Below are 21271 nucleotides of genomic sequence, written 5' to 3' on the forward strand. Positions count from 1 at the left end.
TGCATAGTCTACCTGCATAGTCTACCTGCACAGTCTACCTGCATACTCTACCAGCACAGTCTACCAGCACAGTCTACCTGCATACTCTACCAGCACAGCCTACCTGCATAGTCTACCAGCACAGTCTACCAGCACAGTCTACCTGCATAGTTTACCAGCACAGTCTACCAGCACAGCCTACCTGCATAGTCTACCAGCACAGTCTACCTGCATAGTCTACCTGCATAGTCTACCAGCACAGTCTATCAGCACAGTCTACCTGCATAGTCTACCAGCACAGCCTACCTGCATAGTCTACCTGCATAGTCTACCAGCACAGTTTACCTGCACAGTCTACCTGCATAGTCTACCTGCACAGCCTACCTGCACAGCCTACCTGCATTGTCTACCTGCACAGTCTACCTGAACAGCCTACCTGCATAGTCTACCTGCATAGTCTACCAGCACAGCCTACCTGCATAGTCTACCTGCATAGTCTACCTGCACAGTCTACCAGCACAGTCTATCAGCACAGTCTACCTGCATAGTCTACCAGCACAGCCTACCTGCATAGTCTACCTGCATAGTCTACCAGCACAGTCTACCTGCACAGTCTACCTGCATAGTCTACCTGCACAGCCTACCTGCACAGCCTACCTGCATAGTCTACCTGCACAGTCTACCTGCACAGCCTACCTGCATAGTCTACCTGCATAGTCTACCAGCACAGTCTACCAGCATAGTCTACCTGCATAGTCTACCAGCACAGCCTACCTGCATAGTCTACCTGCATAGTCTACCTGCATAGTCTACCAGCACAGTCTACCTGCATAGTCTACCAGCATAGTCCACCTGCATAGTTTACCAGCATAGTCTATCAGCACAGCCTACCTGCCCAGTGTACCTGCACAGCCTACCTGCATGGTCTACCTGCCCAGTGTACCTGCATAGTCTACCAGCACAGTCTACCTGCATAGTCTACCTGCATAGTCTACCTGCACAGTCTACCTGCATACTCTACCAGCACAGTCTACCAGCACAGTCTACCTGCATACTCTACCAGCACAGCCTACCTGCATAGTCTACCAGCACAGTCTACCAGCACAGTCTACCTGCATAGTTTACCAGCACAGTCTACCAGCACAGCCTACCTGCATAGTCTACCAGCACAGTCTACCTGCATAGTCTACCTGCATAGTCTACCAGCACAGTCTATCAGCACAGTCTACCTGCATAGAGCACAGTGATGGGCTTGATGAACTTCACAGGGTGGTGATAGTGCACAGTGAGGATCTTGATGAACTTCACAGGGTGGTGATAGTGCACAGTGATGGGCTTGATGAACTTCACAGGGTGGTAGTGCACGGTGTTCGGCTTAATGATCCAGTCCTTTCTAATCAATATCAAGGGTCTTATTCTGGTGACATGACGATTGACGCTTGCCGTTTGACAAATACCAATATTCTTATCAATAATAATGTTGTCATGTATACTAGCCTACCTGGACAGCCTACCTGCATGGTCTACCTGCACAGCCTACCTGCATGGTCTACCAGCACAGCCTAGCAGCACAGCCTACCTGCACAGTCTACCTGCATAGTCAACCTGCACAGCCTACCAGCACAGCCTACCTGTATAGTCGACCTGCATAGTCTACCTGCACAGCCTACCTGCATAGTCTACCAGCAAAGGCTACCTGCACAGCCTACCTGCATAGTCTCCCTGCATACTCTACCAGCACAGCCTAGCAGCACAGCCTACCTGCATAGTCTACCTGCACAGCCTACCAGCACAGCCTACCTGCATAGTCTACCTGCATAGCCTACCAGCACAGTCTACCAGCACAGTCTACCTGCATACTCTACCAGCACAGCCTACCTGCATAGTCTACCAGCACAGTCTACCAGCACAGTCTACCTGCATAGTCTACCAGCACAGTCTACCAGCACAGCCTACCTGCATAGTCTACCAGCACAGTCTACCTGCATAGTCTACCTGCATAGTCTACCAGCACAGTCTACCAGCACAGTCTACCTGCACAGTCTACCAGCACAGTCTACCTGCACAGTCTACCTGCATAGTCTACCTGCATAGTCTACCAGCACAGTCTACCTGCATACTCTACCAGCACAGTCTACCAGCACAGTCTACCTGCATACTCTACCAGCACAGCCTACCTGCATAGTCTACCAGCACAGTCTACCAGCACAGTCTACCTGCATAGTTTACCAGCACAGTCTACCAGCACAGCCTACCTGCATAGTCTACCAGCACAGTCTACCTGCATAGTCTACCTGCATAGTCTACCAGCACAGTCTATCAGCACAGTCTACCTGCATAGTCTACCAGCACAGCCTACCTGCATAGTCTACCTGCATAGTCTACCAGCACAGTTTACCTGCACAGTCTACCTGCATAGTCTACCTGCACAGCCTACCTGCACAGCCTACCTGCATTGTCTACCTGCACAGTCTACCTGAACAGCTTACCTGCATAGTCTACCTGCATAGTCTACCAGCACAGCCTACCTGCATAGTCTACCTGCATAGTCTACCTGCACAGTCTACCAGCACAGTCTATCAGCACAGTCTACCTGCATAGTCTACCAGCACAGCCTACCTGCATAGTCTACCTGCATAGTCTACCAGCACAGTCTACCTGCACAGTCTACCTGCATAGTCTACCTGCACAGCCTACCTGCACAGCCTACCTGCATAGTCTACCTGCACAGTCTACCTGCACAGCCTACCTGCATAGTCTACCTGCATAGTCTACCAGCACAGTCTACCAGCATAGTCTACCTGCATAGTCTACCAGCACAGCCTACCTGCATAGTCTACCTGCATAGTCTACCTGCATAGTCTACCAGCACAGTCTACCTGCATAGTCTACCAGCATAGTCCACCTGCATAGTCTACCAGCATAGTCTATCAGCACAGCCTACCTGCCCAGTGTACCTGCACAGCCTACCTGCATGGTCTACCTGCCCAGTGTACCTGCATAGTCTACCAGCACAGTCTACCTGCATAGTCTACCTGCATAGTCTACCAGCACAGTCTACCTGCATACTCTACCAGCACAGTCTACCAGCACAGTCTACCTGCATACTCTACCAGCACAGCCTACCTGCATAGTCTACCAGCACAGTCTACCAGCACAGTCTACCTGCATAGTTTACCAGCACAGTCTACCAGCACAGCCTACCTGCATAGTCTACCAGCACAGTCTACCTGCATAGTCTACCTGCATAGTCTACCAGCACAGTCTATCAGCACAGTCTACCTGCATAGTCTACCAGCACAGCCTACCTGCATAGTCTACCTGCATAGTCTACCAGCACAGTTTACCTGCACAGTCTACCTGCATAGTCTACCTGCACAGCCTACCTGCACAGCCTACCTGCATTGTCTACCTGCACAGTCTACCTGAACAGCCTACCTGCATAGTCTACCTGCATAGTCTACCAGCACAGCCTACCTGCATAGTCTACCTGCATAGTCTACCTGCACAGTCTACCAGCACAGTCTATCAGCACAGTCTACCTGCATAGTCTACCAGCACAGCCTACCTGCATAGTCTACCTGCATAGTCTACCAGCACAGTCTACCTGCACAGTCTACCTGCATAGTCTACCTGCACAGCCTACCTGCACAGCCTACCTGCATAGTCTACCTGCACAGTCTACCTGCACAGCCTACCTGCATAGTCTACCTGCATAGTCTACCAGCACAGTCTACCAGCATAGTCTACCTGCATAGTCTACCAGCACAGCCTACCTGCATAGTCTACCTGCATAGTCTACCTGCATAGTCTACCAGCACAGTCTACCTGCACAGTCTACCTGCATAGTCTACCTGCACAGCCTACCTGCACAGCCTACCTGCATAGTCTACCTGCACAGTCTACCTGCACAGCCTACCTGCATAGTCTACCTGCATAGTCTACCAGCACAGTCTACCAGCATAGTCTACCTGCATAGTCTACCAGCACAGCCTACCTGCATAGTCTACCTGCATAGTCTACCTGCATAGTCTACCAGCACAGTCTACCTGCATAGTCTACCAGCATAGTCCACCTGCATAGTCTACCAGCATAGTCTATCAGCACAGCCTACCTGCCCAGTGTACCTGCACAGCCTACCTGCATGGTCTACCTGCCCAGTGTACCTGCATAGTCTACCAGCACAGTCTACCTGCATAGTCTACCTGCATAGTCTACCTGCACAGTCTACCTGCATACTCTACCAGCACAGTCTACCAGCACAGTCTACCTGCATACTCTACCAGCACAGCCTACCTGCATAGTCTACCAGCACAGTCTACCAGCACAGTCTACCTGCATAGTTTACCAGCACAGTCTACCAGCACAGCCTACCTGCATAGTCTACCAGCACAGTCTACCTGCATAGTCTACCTGCATAGTCTACCAGCACAGTCTATCAGCACAGTCTACCTGCATAGTCTACCAGCACAGCCTACCTGCATAGTCTACCTGCATAGTCTACCAGCACAGTTTACCTGCACAGTCTACCTGCATAGTCTACCTGCACAGCCTACCTGCACAGCCTACCTGCATTGTCTACCTGCACAGTCTACCTGCACAGTCTACCAGCATAGTCCACCTGCATAGTCTACCAGCATAGTCTATCAGCACAGCCTACCTGCCCAGTGTACCTGCACAGCCTACCTGCATGGTCTACCTGCATAGTCTACCTGCACAGCCTACCAGCACAGCCTACCTGCATAGTCTACCTGCATAGACTACCAGCACAGTCTACCAGCACAGTCTACCTGCATACTCTACCAGCACAGCCTACCTGCATAGTCTACCAGCACAGTCTACCAGCACAGTCTACCTGCATAGTCTACCAGCACAGTCTACCAGCACAGCCTACCTGCATAGTCTACCAGCACAGTCTACCTGCATAGTCTACCTGCATAGTCTACCAGCACAGTCTACCAGCACAGTCTACCTGCACAGTCTACCAGCACAGTCTACCTGCACCGTCTACCTGCATAGTCTACCTGCATAGTCTACCAGCACAGTCTACCTGCATACTCTACCAGCACAGTCTACCAGCACAGTCTACCTGCATACTCTACCAGCACAGCCTACCTGCATAGTCTACCAGCACAGTCTACCAGCACAGTCTACCTGCATAGTTTACCAGCACAGTCTACCAGCACAGCCTACCTGCATAGTCTACCAGCACAGTCTACCTGCATAGTCTACCTGCATAGTCTACCAGCACAGTCTATCAGCACAGTCTACCTGCATAGTCTACCAGCACAGCCTACCTGCATAGTCTACCTGCATAGTCTACCAGCACAGTTTACCTGCACAGTCTACCTGCATAGTCTACCTGCACAGCCTACCTGCACAGCCTACCTGCATTGTCTACCTGCACAGTCTACCTGAACAGCCTACCTGCATAGTCTACCTGCATAGTCTACCAGCACAGCCTACCTGCATTTTCTACCTGCATAGTCTACCTGCACAGTCTACCAGCACAGTCTATCAGCACAGTCTACCTGCATAGTCTACCAGCACAGCCTACCTGCATAGTCTACCTGCATAGTCTACCAGCACAGTCTACCTGCACAGTCTACCTGCATAGTCTACCTGCACAGCCTACCTGCACAGCCTACCTGCATAGTCTACCTGCACAGTCTACCTGCACAGCCTACCTGCATAGTCTACCTGCATAGTCTACCAGCACAGTCTACCAGCATAGTCTACCTGCATAGTCTACCAGCACAGCCTACCTGCATAGTCTACCTGCATAGTCTACCTGCATAGTCTACCAGCACAGTCTACCTGCATAGTCTACCAGCATAGTCCACCTGCATAGTCTACCAGCATAGTCTATCAGCACAGCCTACCTGCCCAGTGTACCTGCACAGCCTACCTGCATGGTCTACCTGCCCAGTGTACCTGCATAGTCTACCAGCACAGTCTACCTGCATAGTCTACCTGCATAGTCTACCTGCACAGTCTACCTGCATACTCTACCAGCACAGTCTACCAGCACAGTCTACCTGCATACTCTACCAGCACAGCCTACCTGCATAGTCTACCAGCACAGTCTACCAGCACAGTCTACCTGCATAGTTTACCAGCACAGTCTACCAGCACAGCCTACCTGCATAGTCTACCAGCACAGTCTACCTGCATAGTCTACCTGCATAGTCTACCAGCACAGTCTATCAGCACAGTCTACCTGCATAGTCTACCAGCACAGCCTACCTGCATAGTCTACCTGCATAGTCTACCAGCACAGTTTACCTGCACAGTCTACCTGCATAGTCTACCTGCACAGCCTACCTGCACAGCCTACCTGCATTGTCTACCTGCACAGTCTACCTGCATAGTCTACCAGCATAGTCCACCTGCATAGTCTACCAGCATAGTCTATCAGCACAGCCTACCTGCCCGGTGTACCTGCACAGCCTACCTGCATGGTCTACCTGCCCAGTGTACCTGCATAGTCTACCAGCACAGTCTACCTGCATAGTCTACCTGCATAGTCTACCTGCACAGTCTACCTGCATACTCTACCAGCACAGTCTACCAGCACAGTCTACCTGCATACTCTACCAGCACAGCCTACCTGCATAGTCTACCAGCACAGTCTACCAGCACAGTCTACCTGCATAGTTTACCAGCACAGTCTACCAGCACAGCCTACCTGCATAGTCTACCAGCACAGTCTACCTGCATAGTCTACCTGCATAGTCTACCAGCACAGTCTATCAGCACAGTCTACCTGCATAGTCTACCTGCATAGTCTACCAGCACAGCCTACCTGCATAGTCTACCTGCATAGTCTACATGCACAGTCTACCAGCACAGTCTACCAGCACAGTCTACCAGCTGGATCTGCCAGCTGTTGGCTAGAGCGTAAGAACTAAAACCAGAGTAGGCACATTTGCTGTTTAATGCAACAGTTTTTGTGACAAAAAATTTAAAATGCGATGGAAACACCTTTAGATTTATAGCCGGTACATGAAAAACATTTTGTGTGCACTATGTCATCACGCACAGACTTTTATCAGCAACAACTCTGTTTGATGGAAACACAGCACATATTCTTTATGCAGATTTTACAATATTCATATGGAAATCAGTCGCCAATTGGAGGGAAAATCACATCAAATTTTATTTGTCACATGCACCGAATACAACAGGTGAAATGTTTACTTACAAGCCCTTAACCAGCAATATAGTTTTAAGAAAATACCTAAAAAAGTAAGAGATAAGATTAACAAATAATTAAAGAGCAGCAGTAAATAACAATAGTGGGGAGTCAATGTGGAGGCTATATACAGGGGGTACCGGTACAGAGTCAATGTGGAGGCTATATACAGGGGGTACCGGTACAGAGTCAATGTGGAGGCTATATACAGGGGGTACCGATCCAGAGTTAATGTGGAGGCTATATACAGGGGGTACCAGCACAGAGTCAATGGTAATAGACAAAATGTAATATTTTAAAAGGTAATTCCAAGATTACAGTATTATCATGTTGAAGAAATCACTCTTCTCCTGTCCAGTCCAGTGACCTGCATCAGGCCATGTTCTCAGCCCTGCTGGGCCACAAGCCGCAATTTGTCCGGCTGCTCCTGGAGAACGGAGTGTGTCTGAGAGAGTTCCTGGGGGACCAGACCACTCTGTGTGACCTCTACACCCAGCTGCCCACTTCCTGCTTCTTCCTACGCCGCCTAGCCAAGCGCATCCAGACCGAGAAGAGTCGACGTAGTCAGACCCTGAGTCCTCGGGGTGCTGCAGGGAGGACCATCTCTCTCAGTCACGTCTCGGATGAGATACGCCACCTACTGGGCAGTTTCACCCAGCCCCTCTACCCCCTGCCTGGCCTGCACTCCACCAGGTACCCAAAGGAGCCCAAGGAGGATGTCGCTGTCACAGTGAGTATCAAACTGTGTCAGACAGCATCGCCATGGTGACAGAAGCAGTGGATCTGGTGTGGGGTCATAATATCGTGGCCAGTTATTTAGATGTCTCGTGTAGCTGCCAGCTAGATATACCTTATAGAGACTATATGTCTATGGTTTCTGTAGCAGCTAGCTAGATATACCTTATAGAGACTATATGTGACCCGTTTCAGAAAACTAGGCGTATGTCGCAAGTAATGACTTCACAAGAGAGCCATTTGAATGTTTTTTAAATGTATATTTTATCAAAAAAATGCCTTCTGGAACATGTGAACTTTCATGTGCCTTAATATCAAAGTTGTATGCCATCTGTAAATACGAATAAAATTGTTAAATGACGAGCCTTGTTGGTTAAGCCACAGAAAAAGACAACAACGTTCTCACTAGCCATGATTGGCTGAGATTATGAGTGTGCTGGACATGCCGAGAGAAGTTCGGATTGATCTGCCATACAGAAGGCTTCTGTCTATTTGAGCTAGTCAGTCTGTATTGGTAATCCTGTCAAACGTGGCTTTAAAAAAAATGTATTGTGTAGTGGAGCTGTATAAGTGTTGCTCTCCACTTTCTGGAGGATCAAGTTTTTAAATCAGTGGAATTAGATTATGATAGCTAAAGACATGGAGGAAACACATGTCTCTGGAATTACATCTTCAAACTAAGGGCAACCATGGCATGGCATCCATGACAGGGAGATGCGTCCATCATGCACGATGATGTATAAAGGTAAGATAGTCTAGCGTTAGCTAGTTACATTTTCAGATATTACACGTTTATAATTTTGACAAAGTGGTTTCATTTCAAGCTAAAGTGTGCCGTTAGCTAGCTAGCTGATGTTAGCTGGCTGGCTCCCTAGCTAACGTTGTGTATGATGTTATTTTTCGTATCCCAGAACCGGTTGCTTTGCTAGTTAGAGCCTAATGTTAGCTAGCTAACATTGAACCTGGTTGGTTAGTTCTATGCAGATTCATGTAAGATAGTAACGACATGATTTGGCACTATGTTCATTGTTGTTTAACTAGCTAACGTAAACTGGCTGGCTCATTAGCTAACGTTACGTGACGTGTGTGATCTTACACGTTATTTACCTAGTTAGGCTCATTGTTTACCTAGCTAGCTAGCAACATGTTTTAAGCTAAAGTGTATTGTTAGCTAGCTAGCTAACATTAGCTGGATGGCTCCCTAGCTAACGTTGTGTATGATGTTATTATTCGTATCCTGGAGCCGTTCGCTTTGCTAGTTAGAGCCTAATGTTAGCTAGCTAACATTGAACCTGGTTGGTTAGCTCCCAGCAGATTCATGCAGTGTAGTCAATACGTGATTTGGCACTATGTTCATTATTGTTTAACTAGATAACGTTAGCTGGCTGGCTCGTTAGCTAATGTTACGTGACGTGTGTGATCTCACACGTTGTTTGCCTAGCTAGGTTCATTGTTTACCTAGCTAGGTAGCTACACGTCTTAAGCTAAAGTGTACAACAACCATTGAATATGGCCGGTGTCAGTAAACGTCGGCAAAAAAGAGTAATGAAATTGTTGCCAGCAGAGCTGGTTAGGCTGTTTTCCTGTTATCCAGAGGTAAACAAATCATCGGCCAGAGCGTCGAGTGTGCCCTTCGAGAGCGAAACAAGATGGGTTGGGCTAAAGCTTAAGGGGGTTTGAACAATGCTGAATGGGTGTAGACAAAGAAGAGCTCGGTAGCTCACTAGGTATCAAAACATTCAAAGGCCATTTTCTCAAAAGTGTGTTTACAAGTTGATCAACATTCAAAGCAGAATTACTTTCCCATTGTTCATCAAACGCAGTGTATGGTATACCATTTTGTAGCTGAGTCTCTACTTTTATCCAATGTAAAAAAACACAATTTCAAAGACCGAATCCAGCTGGTGAGTCACATGTCTCTGATTTCTGTAGCTGCCGGCTAGATATACTTTATAGAGACTATATGTGTCTGGTTTCTATAGCTGTCCACCTAATCAAATCAAAATCAAATGAAATTGTATTGGTCCATACACATATTTAACAGATTTGATTGGTCCAAACACATATTTAACAGATGTGATTGGTCCATACACATATTTAACAGATGTTATCTGTCCATACACATATTTAACAGATGTGATTGGTCCACAAATATTTAACCGATGTGATTGGTCCATACACATATTTAACAGATGTTATCTGTCCATACACATATTTAACAGATGTTATTGGTCCATACACATATTTAACAGATGTTATTGGTCCATATTTAACAGATGTTATTGGTCCATACTCATATTTAACAGATGTTATTGGTCCATATTTAACAGATGTGATTGGTCCATACACATATTTAACAGATGTTATTGGTCCATACACATATTTAACAGATGTTATTGGTCCATACACATATTTCACAGATTTGATTGGTCCATACACATATTTAACAGATATGATTGGTCCATACACATATTTAACAGATGTGATTGCGGGTGTAGCGTAAAGCTTGTGTTCCTAGCTCCAACAGTTCAGTAAAATAATCTGAAAAGTAAAAGAATGGAATTAAAAAATAGAGACCCTGTCAGAGACAGGAGTGATATATTTTTATGTACATACACACACTACTGTTCAAACGTTTGGGGTCACTTACAAATGTCCTTGTTTTTGAAAGAAAAACTTTTTTTTTTGTCCATTAAAATAACATCAAATTGATCAGAAATACAGTGTAGACATTGTTAATGTTGTAAATGACTATTGTAGCTGGAAACGGCAGATTTTTTATGGAATATCTACATAGGTGTACAGAGGCCCATTATCAGCAACAATCACTCCACGTTGTGTTAGTTAATCCAAGGTGAACATTTTAAAAGGCTAATTGATGAACTCTGCCTAGAAGGCCTGCATCCCGGAGTCGCCTCTTCACTGTTGACATTGAGACTGGTGTTTTGCATGAGTAGCAATGGTTGAGAGTTTTTGAGGCACCAGTAGCGCAGGTGATGTTTTGATAAAATTTCTGTAGCATTTACTCAGATCTGCTTTGTTAAAGTCCCCCGCTACAATAAGTACGTCCTCGGGATATACGGTTTCCAGTTTGCACAAAGCCCAGTGTAGTTCCTTGAGAGATGTCGTGGTATCGGCTTGAGGAGAAATATACACGGCTGTGACGTTGACCGAAGATAATTATTTCGGAAGGTGTTGCGGTCAGCATTTGATGGTGAGGTATTCCAGGTCAGGTGAACTAAAGGACTTGAGTTCCTGTACATTACCACAACCACACCATGAGCAGTTAATCATAAAACATACATCTCCACTTATCTTTTTCCCAGAGACTTCTTTCTTCCTGTCCGCGCGATGTACATAGAATCTAGCTGGATATATGGATGGGGACAGTATATCTGGAGAGAGCCATGATTCCGTGAAACAGAATATGTTACTAACCTAACATATCTATCTAACTTACCTAACTAACCTACTAATTAACTAACTAACTAACTAACTAACTAACCTAACTAACCTACTAACTAACTAACTAACTAACCTAACTAACTAACTAACCCAACTAACTAACCTAACTAACCTACTAACTAACTAACTAACTAACTAACTAACCCAACTAACTAACCTAACTAACTAACTAACTAACCTAACTAACTAACTAACCCAACTAACCTAACTAACCTATCTAACTAACCCAACTAACTAACTAACTAACCTAACTAACTAACCTAACTAACTAACCTAACTAACTAACCCACCTATCTGTTCTGTGCTGTCTACTGACCCAACTATCTGTGCTGTGCTGTCTACTGACCCACCTATCTGTTCTATGCTGTCTACTGACCCACCTATCTGTGCTGTGCTGTCTACTGACCCACCTATCTGTTCTGTGCTGTCTACTGACCCACCTATCTGTTCTGTGCTGTCTACTGACCCACCTATCTGTTCTGTGCTGTCTACTGACCCACCTATCTGTGCTGTGCTGTCTACTGACCCATCTATCTGTTCTGTGCTGTCTACTGACCCACCTATCTGTTCTGTGCTGTCTACTGACCCACCTATCTGTTCTGTGCTGTCTACTGACCCACCTATCTGTTCTGTGCTAGTTGTCTACTGACCCACCTATCTGTTCTGTGCTAGCTGTCTACTGACCCACCTATCTGTTCTGTGCTAGCTGTCTACTGACTCACCTATCTGTTCTGTGCTGTCTACTGACCATCCTATCTGTGCTGTGCTGTCTACTGACCCACCTATCTGTTCTGTGCTAGCTGTCTACTGACCCACCTATCTGTTCTGTGCTGTCTACTGACCCACCTATCTGTTCTGTGCTAGCTGTCTACTGACCCACCTATCTGTTCTGTGCTGTCTACTGACCCACCTATCTGTTCTGTGCTGTCTACTGACCCACCTTTCTGTTCTGTGCTGTCTACTGACCCACCTATCTGTTCTGTGCTAGCTGTCTACTGACCCACCTATCTGTTCTGTGCTGTCTACTGACTCACCTATCTGTTCTGTGCTGTCTACTGACCAACCTATCTGTTCTGTGCTGTCTACTGACCCACCTATCTGTTCTGTGCTAGCTGCCACCTAAAGAGCAGCTGGAGCTCCAGGCCTCACCAGACCCAGACAGAGGACCAGGGAGAGATTCAGAAAGGGGAGAGGAGACTTTCAGAGACCCAGGCGGAGACCTTTTCCTCTGGGCCATCCTGCAGAACCAGAAAGAGCTGGCTGAGATCGCCTGGGAGCAGGTAGAGTAGGTTAGGAACCAGTGCAGGGCAGTCTAAATATGGAACTGACTGTCTGGTGTAGGTATCCAGTTAACCAGTTATCTAGTTATCTAGTTATCCAGTTATCCAGTTATCTTGTTATCTAGTTATCCAGTTATCTAGTTATCCAGTTATCCAGTTATCCAGTTATCCAGTTATCCAGTTATCTAGTTATCCAGTTATCCAGTTATCTAGTTATCCAGTTATCCAGTTATCCAGTTATCCAGATATCTAGTTATCCAGTTATCCAGTTATCTAGTTATCCAGTTATCCAGTTATCTAGTTATCCAGTTATCCAGTTATCCAGTTATCCAGATATCTAGTTATCCAGTTATCCAGTTATCTAGTTATCCAGTTATCTAATTATCTAGTTATCCAGTTATCTAGTTATCCAGTTATCCAGTTATCTAGTTATCCAGTTGTCCCAAAGTATTCATTCTGCAGTTAAAGCAAAATGCTTGAAACAGACTAAATAAGAATATATGATTAGAGAAATAAATATTATTACTCTTAACATGTTTGTTCATTGTGTGCAGTCCCGGGACTGTACGTCAGCAGCTCTAGCCGCTAGTAAGATCCTGAAGAAGCTGGCTGAGGAAGGAGCGGAAGAGGAGGATGAGGCGGAGGAGATGAGAGAACTGGCCAAACACTATGAGAGACACGCCATCGGTACAGTAGCCGACACAATAGTATATACTGTCCTTATTAACCATCGCTACAGTAGCCGACACAATAGTATATACTGTCCTTATTAACCATCGCTACAGTAGCCGACACACTAAGACATACTGTCCATATTAACATTTGCCCCAGTCTGAGGTCCTGAGCGCTCTGGAGCAGGTTTTCATCATGGATATCTCTGTACTTTGCTACGTTCATCTTTCCCTTGATCCTGCTAGTCTACCAGTCCCTGATGCTGAAAAAATAACCACAGCATGATGCTGCCACCATCATACATCTGTGGGATGCTGCCTGGTTTCCTCCGGATGTGGCATTCAAGCCAAAGAATTCAATCTTGGTTTCATCAGATCAGAGAATCTTGTTTCTCATGGTCTGTCATGTGCCTTCTACTGAGGAGTGGCTTCCGTTTGGCCCCTCTACCATGAATGCCTGATTGTCGGAGTGCTGCAGAGATGGTTTTTCTTCTGGAATGTTCTCCCATCTCCACAGAGGAACTCTGGAGCTCTGTCAGAGTGACCAACAGGTTCTTGGTCACCCCCCTGACCAAGGAAATTCTTCCCTGATTGCTCAGTTTGGCTGAGTGACCAGCTCTAGGAAGAGCCTTGGTGCTTTCAAACTTCTTCCATTTAAGAATGATGGAGGCAACTGTGTTCTTGGGGACCTTCAATGCTGCATAGTTTTTTTGGTACCCTTCCCCAGATCTGTGCCTCGACACAATCCTGCCTCTAAACTCTACGGACAATTTCTTCGATCTCATGGCTTGGTTTTTGCTCTGACATGCACTGTCAACTGTGGGACCTTACATAGACAGGTGTGTGCCTTTCTAAATCATGTCCAATCAATTGAATTACCACAGGTGGACTCCAATCAAGTCGTAGAAACATCTCACAGATGATCAATGGAAAGAGGATGCACCTGAGCTCAATTTAGAGTCTCATAGCAAAGGGTCTAAATACTTATGTAAATAATATTTAATGTTTTAAAAATATGCTAAATTTTGAAAAACCTGTTTTCGCTTTGTCATTATGGAGTATTGTGAATACATTTTTAGGATTATTTTTGATTGAATCAATTTTAGAATAAGGCTGTAATGTAACAAAATGTGGAAAAAGTCAAGGGGTCTGAATAGTTTCTGAATTAACTGCATGAGCCCTTAACCAACAATGCAGTTTTTTTAAAATAAAAAACATTTGCAAAATAAACTAAAGGAAAAATAGTAACACAATAAGATAACAATAACAAGTAGTCAGTGCAAAGAATAAATCCGAATAAAATAAGGGGGCCAATGCAAGTAGCCATTCCATAACTGTTCAGCAGTCTTATGGCTTGGGGGTAGAAGCTGTTATTAATTAAGGAGCCTTTTGGTCTTGGCGTTCCGGTATTGCTTTCCGTGCGATAGCATAATGAACAGTCTATGACTTGGGTGGCTGGAATCTTTGACAATTTTGACACCGCCTGGTATAGAGGTCCTGGATGGCAGGAAGCCCCAGTGATGTACACACTACCCTCCTGTAGCTACTTACGGTCCAATAAGCAGTCTCCAATAACACCTGTACACACATAGTTACGCAGTGCAGGTTTAATCTGTATATTTTGAACCTAGCATTTACTTTGTGCTTTGCGCCTATGGGTACACTCGCAATGGCCGCCGGTCCACCCATTATGCCATCATTAACGTGAATGGGGACGCCCATTCTATTGATTCTATTTCTATCACTGAGACATACTGTCTGTATGAACCAATGGTATAGTGCAACACAGACACACAATACAGCACTGAGACATACTGTCTGTATTAACCGATGGTATAGTGCAGCACAGACACACAATACGGCACTGAGACATACTGTCTGTATGAACCGATGGTATAGTGCAGCACAGACACACAATACGGCACTGAGACATACTGTCTGTATGAACCGATGGTATAGTGCAGCACAGTGTAGTGGAAATTCATGTACACTGAGAGAGATTTGGACAATTATTCAAACAATCAATCTTTATTTAACATTGATTCATTATTGCAATAATTGTCACGCCCTGATCTGTTTCACCTGTCCTTGTGCTTGTCTCCACCCGCTCCAGGTGTCGCCCATCTTCCCCACTTATCCTCTGGGTATTTATGTGTTTTCTGTCTGTCTGTGCCAATTCGTCTTGCTTGTTCAAGTCAACCAGCGTTTTCTCAGCTCCTGTTTTTCCCCAGTCTCTCTTTTTCTTGTCCTCCTGGTTTTGACCCTTGCCTGTCCTGACTCTGAGCCCGCCTGCCTGACCACTCTGCTCCTGACCCTGCCTGCCGTCCTGTACCTTTGCAGCACTCTGGATTATCGACCCCTGCCTGTCTTGACCTGTCGTTTGCATGCCCCTGTTGTTGCAATAAACATTGTTACTTCAACACAGTCTGCACTTGGGTCTCACCTGAAACCTGATAGTACGAACTGGCCATGACTGACACAGCAGACTTGGACCAGCTCCGCATTGCCATCTCTTCCTAAGGAGCCATCAATAATAGACACGAGGAGTTGCTTCGCTGTTAATGGAAGGGTTCAGGCCGAACGTCATGACCTTACATCGGACGCATTGCGGGACCAATTCCATGGGTTGCCTACCAACACCGTCATCCCGGTTTCCCGGGACCCTCTTACTTCCCCCGGAGCACTACGATGGAGATTCCAAAACCTGCTGGGCCTTTCTCTCCCAGTGCCCACTTGGTTTCGAGCTGCAGCCTTCTTCATTCCCCTTGGACTGCTCGAAGATAGTGTACATTATTACGCTGATGTCCGGGAGGGCACTCGCCTGGTGGTGTGGGAGCAACAATCCGCCGTCTGCCTCTGTCTGGAGGTATTCGTGGCGGAGGTGAGTTAAGTTTGAGACTCCAGTGTCCGGGAGAGAGGCTACCCGGAAGTTACTTCGGCAGGACTCCCTCAGGCAGACTATGCGGTGGAGTTCCGCACGCTAGCAGAGTAGGAACCTGGAACCTGTTCGACCCAGAAGCATTGTTTTGATTATCGGATGAGGTAAAGGATGAGCTGGCAGCCCGAGAACTACCGACAGATCTCAACTCACTCATCGCTTTAACCATCCAGATCGATGGTCGGCTACGGGAACGTAGGAGAAGAGATCAGATTGCGGTTCCAATCCCTCAATCAGGGATCCCACCTTGCATCTGATGAAGTCCTTGTCGTCTACGTCCTCAAGATGATCCGACCTTACCCGAGTCCCTCCAAGAGCCTCCGGAGACTGCCAATTTCCCTCTTCTCGAGCCGATGCAGCTCGACAGGGCTAGGCTGTCTTCAGCCGAACACATAAGCAGACTTGAGACCCAGAGTTGTCTGTATTGCGTTACTGTTGGTCATTATGTGTCTACATGTCCCTTCAAGAGACCCAGCTCATTCGTTGGAGTGAGTACTCTGGTGGGTCTTAAAAAAAATGTTCATCCCCCTTGCTCGCTGCCCTCTCCGTGTCAACCTGCGGTGGGACGACCAGTCCAAGTCTCTCCAGATACTCATCGACTCAGGGGCCGACACGAGTCTCATGGACGTTACCCTGGTGTCCGAGCTGGGAATCCACACTCAACCCCTCTCCATTCCCATGGGTCTTTAGAGCACTGGACGGGTGCTCTATAGGCTTAGTCACCCACCAGACCACCCCCGTCGGGGAACCACAGCGAGACGATCCAATTCAAAATCAAATTCAAATGTCTTTAGTTATATAGCCCTTCTTACATCAGCTGATATATCAAAGTGCTGTACAGAAACCCAGCCTAAAACCCAAAACAGCAAGCAATGCAGGTGTAGAAGCATGGTGGCTAGGAAAAACTCCCTAGAAAGGCCAAAACCTAGGATGAAACCTAGAGAGGAACCAGGCAATGAGGGGTGGCCAGTCCTCTTCTGGCTGTGCCGGGTGGAGATTATAACAGAACATGGTCAAGATGTTCAAATGTTCATAAATGACCTGCATGGTCAAATAATAGTAATCACAGTGAACAGGTCAGGGTTCCATAGCCGCAGGCAGAACAGTTGAAACTGGAGCAGCAGCACGGCCAGGTGGACAAGGAGTCATCATGCCAGGTAGTCCTGAGGCATTGTCCTAGGGCTCAGGTCCTCCGAAAGAGAGAAAGAGAATTAGAGAGAGCATACTTAAATTCACACAGGATACCGAATAAGACAGAATAAATACTCCAGATATAACAGACTGACCCTAGCCCCCCGACACATAAACTACTGCAGCATAAATACAAGAGGCTGAGAAGAGGGGTCAGGAGACACTGTGGCCCCATCCGATGATACCCACGGACAGGGCCAAACAGGCAGGATATAACCCCATCCACTTTGCCAAAGCACAGCCCCCACACCACTAGAGATCTTCAACTACCAACTTACCATCCTGAGACAAGTCCGAGTATAGCCCACAAAGATCTCCGCCACGGCACAACCAAGACAGGAAGACCATGTCAGTGACTCAACCCGCTCAAGTGACGCACCCCTCCTCGGCACGGCATAGAAGAGCACCAGTAAGCCAGTGACTCAGCCCCTGTAATAGGGTTAGAGGCAGAGAATCCCAGTGGAGAGAGGGGAACTGGCCAGGCAGAGACAGCAAGGGCATTTCTTTGCTCCAGTACCTTTCCGTTCACCTTCACAATCCTGGGCCAGACTACACTCAATCATAGGACCTACTGAAGAGATGAATCTTCAATAAAGACTTAAAGGTTGAGACCGAGTCTGCGTCTCTCACATGGGTAGGCAGACCATTACATAAAAATTGAGCTCTATAGGAGAAAGCCCTGTCTTGACCTGTCGTGTGCCTTCCCCTGTTGTTGCAATAAACATTGTTACTTCAAAACAGTCTGCACTTCAAAACAGTCTGCACTTGGGTCTTACCTGAAGCCTGCTAATAATGAAGCTGGTCGACCATCTGTAGTGTGTGTTGTGGTATTGGGATTGGAACATAGCTTAACCTCCCAGAGGAATCCTGGTTCTTATATAGCATAAAAAATGTTCGGTCATGGCTGGTTCCACCCCTCCCATGCAGATCAGGGGGCATCACAAGTCACTTTGGGTTCATCTCGTGGTTATCTGCACCTAGTGTTGTTTTAACCCCCAACCCGGCCAGGATGATTAGGAACAATGAGAGTTTTGTTCTACTCCTCCACGCTCTCTCTATCTCAGTTAGACCCACCACATCTTGTCTATGGAAGGCAGTCTTTAGGTTTTATCACCAAGTCAACTGTCAGTTCAAGCCCCAGAGGCCCAACTCAGTCCCGTAGACACAGATGAGAGAGTACTCATCATACCTATTCTATGCATAAACAGTTTTAAACATTGTTGTAATTTTTCTACCACAATCCCCCATTTTGAGACTTCTCTCAACTTAAAAGAAAATTACAAGCTTTAATAAGACATTAAAAATTGTTAAGAAATTCTCAGCAATTTAAGTCAGAGTACATTTTTCATCAGTACGAAACAAATCATGTTGAAACTGAGCATACTCCCATTGGTTAGCATGGTGGAAACAGCCATTTCCATCCCTATAGCACCATCTGTCGAAACTAATATTAACATATCTTGTTGGATAAATCCAGGTAGTGACTCCAGGTTTAATAAGATTTATTCCTTTTAGTGCCTAATGAACATGACCCAGGACAAGCATCATGATCTCACTATTTATAAGGCAATGCCCATGGACTCTATGTCCCATTAGCATAAACTTGCTACAGTTCCTGAGTATTATCATTATCATCAAAGATTGCAATTTGGATATAGGTCAGTTTCACTCTCAGGATCAGAGTTCGCCCTCTTCATTCACCAGGACATGCTGAGAAAGTGTCAATGTCTTTGGTACACAACTTCTTTACCCACATGTCACCATTAGCATAACAACATTCAAAACAATCAATCCATAATACATGAATTGTTCCACTCATGTAGTTATTAAGGTAATTCCTTAAGGTAAACTCTGAAGGGTTTTATGCAACTGGGCCCTGCACCTAAATATACATTTTACCGGCACCAAAAATGAGTACTGACATCTATTTCAGTCCAAGTCAAGCACTGGAAATTAATGAGCAGACTTTGTTATTTTACAAATTATTCTCCCATCTGTCAGTCCTGTTATCTTGTGGTGAGACTGAGTGACCAAGTCCTGTCTCTCTTAGGTGTGTTCCGTGAGTGGTCTTGTCCTGTCTGTCAGGTGTGTTCAGTGTATGTCCTGTGTGCGTGTGTGTTGTCGCAGGTGTGTTCAGTGAGTGCCACTGCTGTGATGAGGAGCGTGCCCAGAGGATGCTAATCCGGATCTCTTCATCCTGGGGTCAAACCACTTGTCTGAGGCTGGCTCTGGAGGCTGATGACAAGAGCTTTGTTGCTCACTCTGGGGTTCAGGTAGGTCAAAGGTCATTATGGGGTTCAGGTAACTCCAGTTATATTATCACTAGCCTTTTGAATTGTATTTAATTAATTACACTTCTCTCAAATATTTTCCTTACACTGCCTCACGTCTTGTGAGATCTAGTGGAGTAGAAGTGGATTAAACGGTTTCTAAAGCAGGTGTTCCCTTATGCGTGTTGTGTAGCACTGTTTCTGTGATTGGTCCTGAGTCGTCTGTTCTGTCTCCTCCAGGCTCTCCTGATCCAGAACTGGTCCTGAGTCGTCTGTTCTGTCTCCCCCAGGCTCTCCTGATCCAGAACTGGTTCTGAGTCGTCTGTTCTGTCTCCCCCAGGCTCTCCTGATCCAGAACTGGTCCCGAGTCGTCTGTTCTGTCTCCCCCAGGCACTCCTGACCCAGATCTGGTCCTGAGTCTTCCGTTCTGTTTCCCGCAGGCTCTCCTGACCCAGATCTGGTGTGGGGAGCTGGCGGCGGACAATCCTCTGTGGAGGGTGCTGCTATGTATGCTGTTCTTCCCTCTCATTTACACTGGCTTCCTGGGATTCAGGTAACTAATCTCTGATCCCTAACCTTGCCCCTAAGCCCTAACCTCTATCACAGGCCCCTAACCGTGGCCCCTAACCCTGTCCCCTAACCCCGGCCCCTAACCCCTAACCCTGTCCCCTAACCCTTATGTGAAGGGTGCTACTCTGTGCTGTTCTTCCTGCTCATCTACACTGGCTTCCTGGGATTCAGGTAACTAACCTCTGTCCACTAACCCCTCTGTGGAGGGTGCTACTCTATGCTGTTCTTCCTGCTCATCTACACTGGCTTACTGGGATTCAGGTAGGTACTGCTGGCCACAGCTCTGTAACAATGTAGTGGTTTACCAGAGATAGGAGGACAGAGTCTGGGTGAGGAGAGAGATTGTCGTAAAACCTCAGGCACACCACATGGCTGCAGCAACACCCAATGGTAGAAGACTGAACTGCCATCTTGCTCACTCAGGGAAGTGAATCTAACTGGATGTATACATGACTAAACACTGAACATGTTCTGGGTCTGGATGAGTAATATCCTCTCTAATCCCCCAGGCGTGATGAGTCCATCCAGAGAGAGGCAGAGAGGAGTGCTGAGCTGCTCACCATGGAGTCATTAACAGGAAGCCAGGCCTGCACCAGGAGGAAGTATCCTGTACAGTGAGTCTGATTATACACTGAGAGTCTGTCCCAGATGGCCCCTCTTCCCTATAATAGTAGACTTGGGGTCTTTCCAAGATGGCCCCCTATTCCCTATTAAAGTAGTGCACTAGAAGGACAAAGGGTGACATTTCTGATGCATATTGAGTTACATTCTGCAGCTATAAACACTTACCTGACACCTCACCCCTGACCTCTCCCTCCTGACCTCTCACCTTTGCCGTCTGCCCCCTCAGTGACCTCCCTGCCAGGATCCCTCTGGGTCTGAAGCCGTTGACAGTCTCCACCCGGCTGGTCAGCCTCTTCACCTCTCCTCAGGTAAACCCTTACCCAACCCCTCAACACTAACCTCTGTTGATCTTT

The 21271-nt window shown here is 46.7% G+C and overlaps 1 protein-coding gene across 1 annotated transcript in view; it reads left to right on the forward strand.

Annotated features, from left to right (window-relative positions):
* The window catches only part of LOC139380404 (transient receptor potential cation channel, subfamily M, member 2), a 79495-nt gene that overhangs the window by 35576 nt on the left and 22648 nt on the right, over window positions 1-21271 (forward strand). The window contains exons 10-16 of the mRNA XM_071123045.1: window positions 7533-7904; window positions 12487-12654; window positions 13209-13341; window positions 19582-19727; window positions 20165-20277; window positions 20804-20908; window positions 21145-21226. Coding sequence (XP_070979146.1) covers window positions 7533-7904; window positions 12487-12654; window positions 13209-13341; window positions 19582-19727; window positions 20165-20277; window positions 20804-20908; window positions 21145-21226 — 1119 coding nt within the window. The remainder of the gene's footprint in view (window positions 1-7532; window positions 7905-12486; window positions 12655-13208; window positions 13342-19581; window positions 19728-20164; window positions 20278-20803; window positions 20909-21144; window positions 21227-21271) is intronic.

The sequence above is a fragment of the Oncorhynchus clarkii genome, chromosome 22, assembly GCF_045791955.1.
Source record: "Oncorhynchus clarkii lewisi isolate Uvic-CL-2024 chromosome 22, UVic_Ocla_1.0, whole genome shotgun sequence".
NCBI classification, from domain to species: Eukaryota; Metazoa; Chordata; class Actinopteri; order Salmoniformes; family Salmonidae; genus Oncorhynchus; species Oncorhynchus clarkii.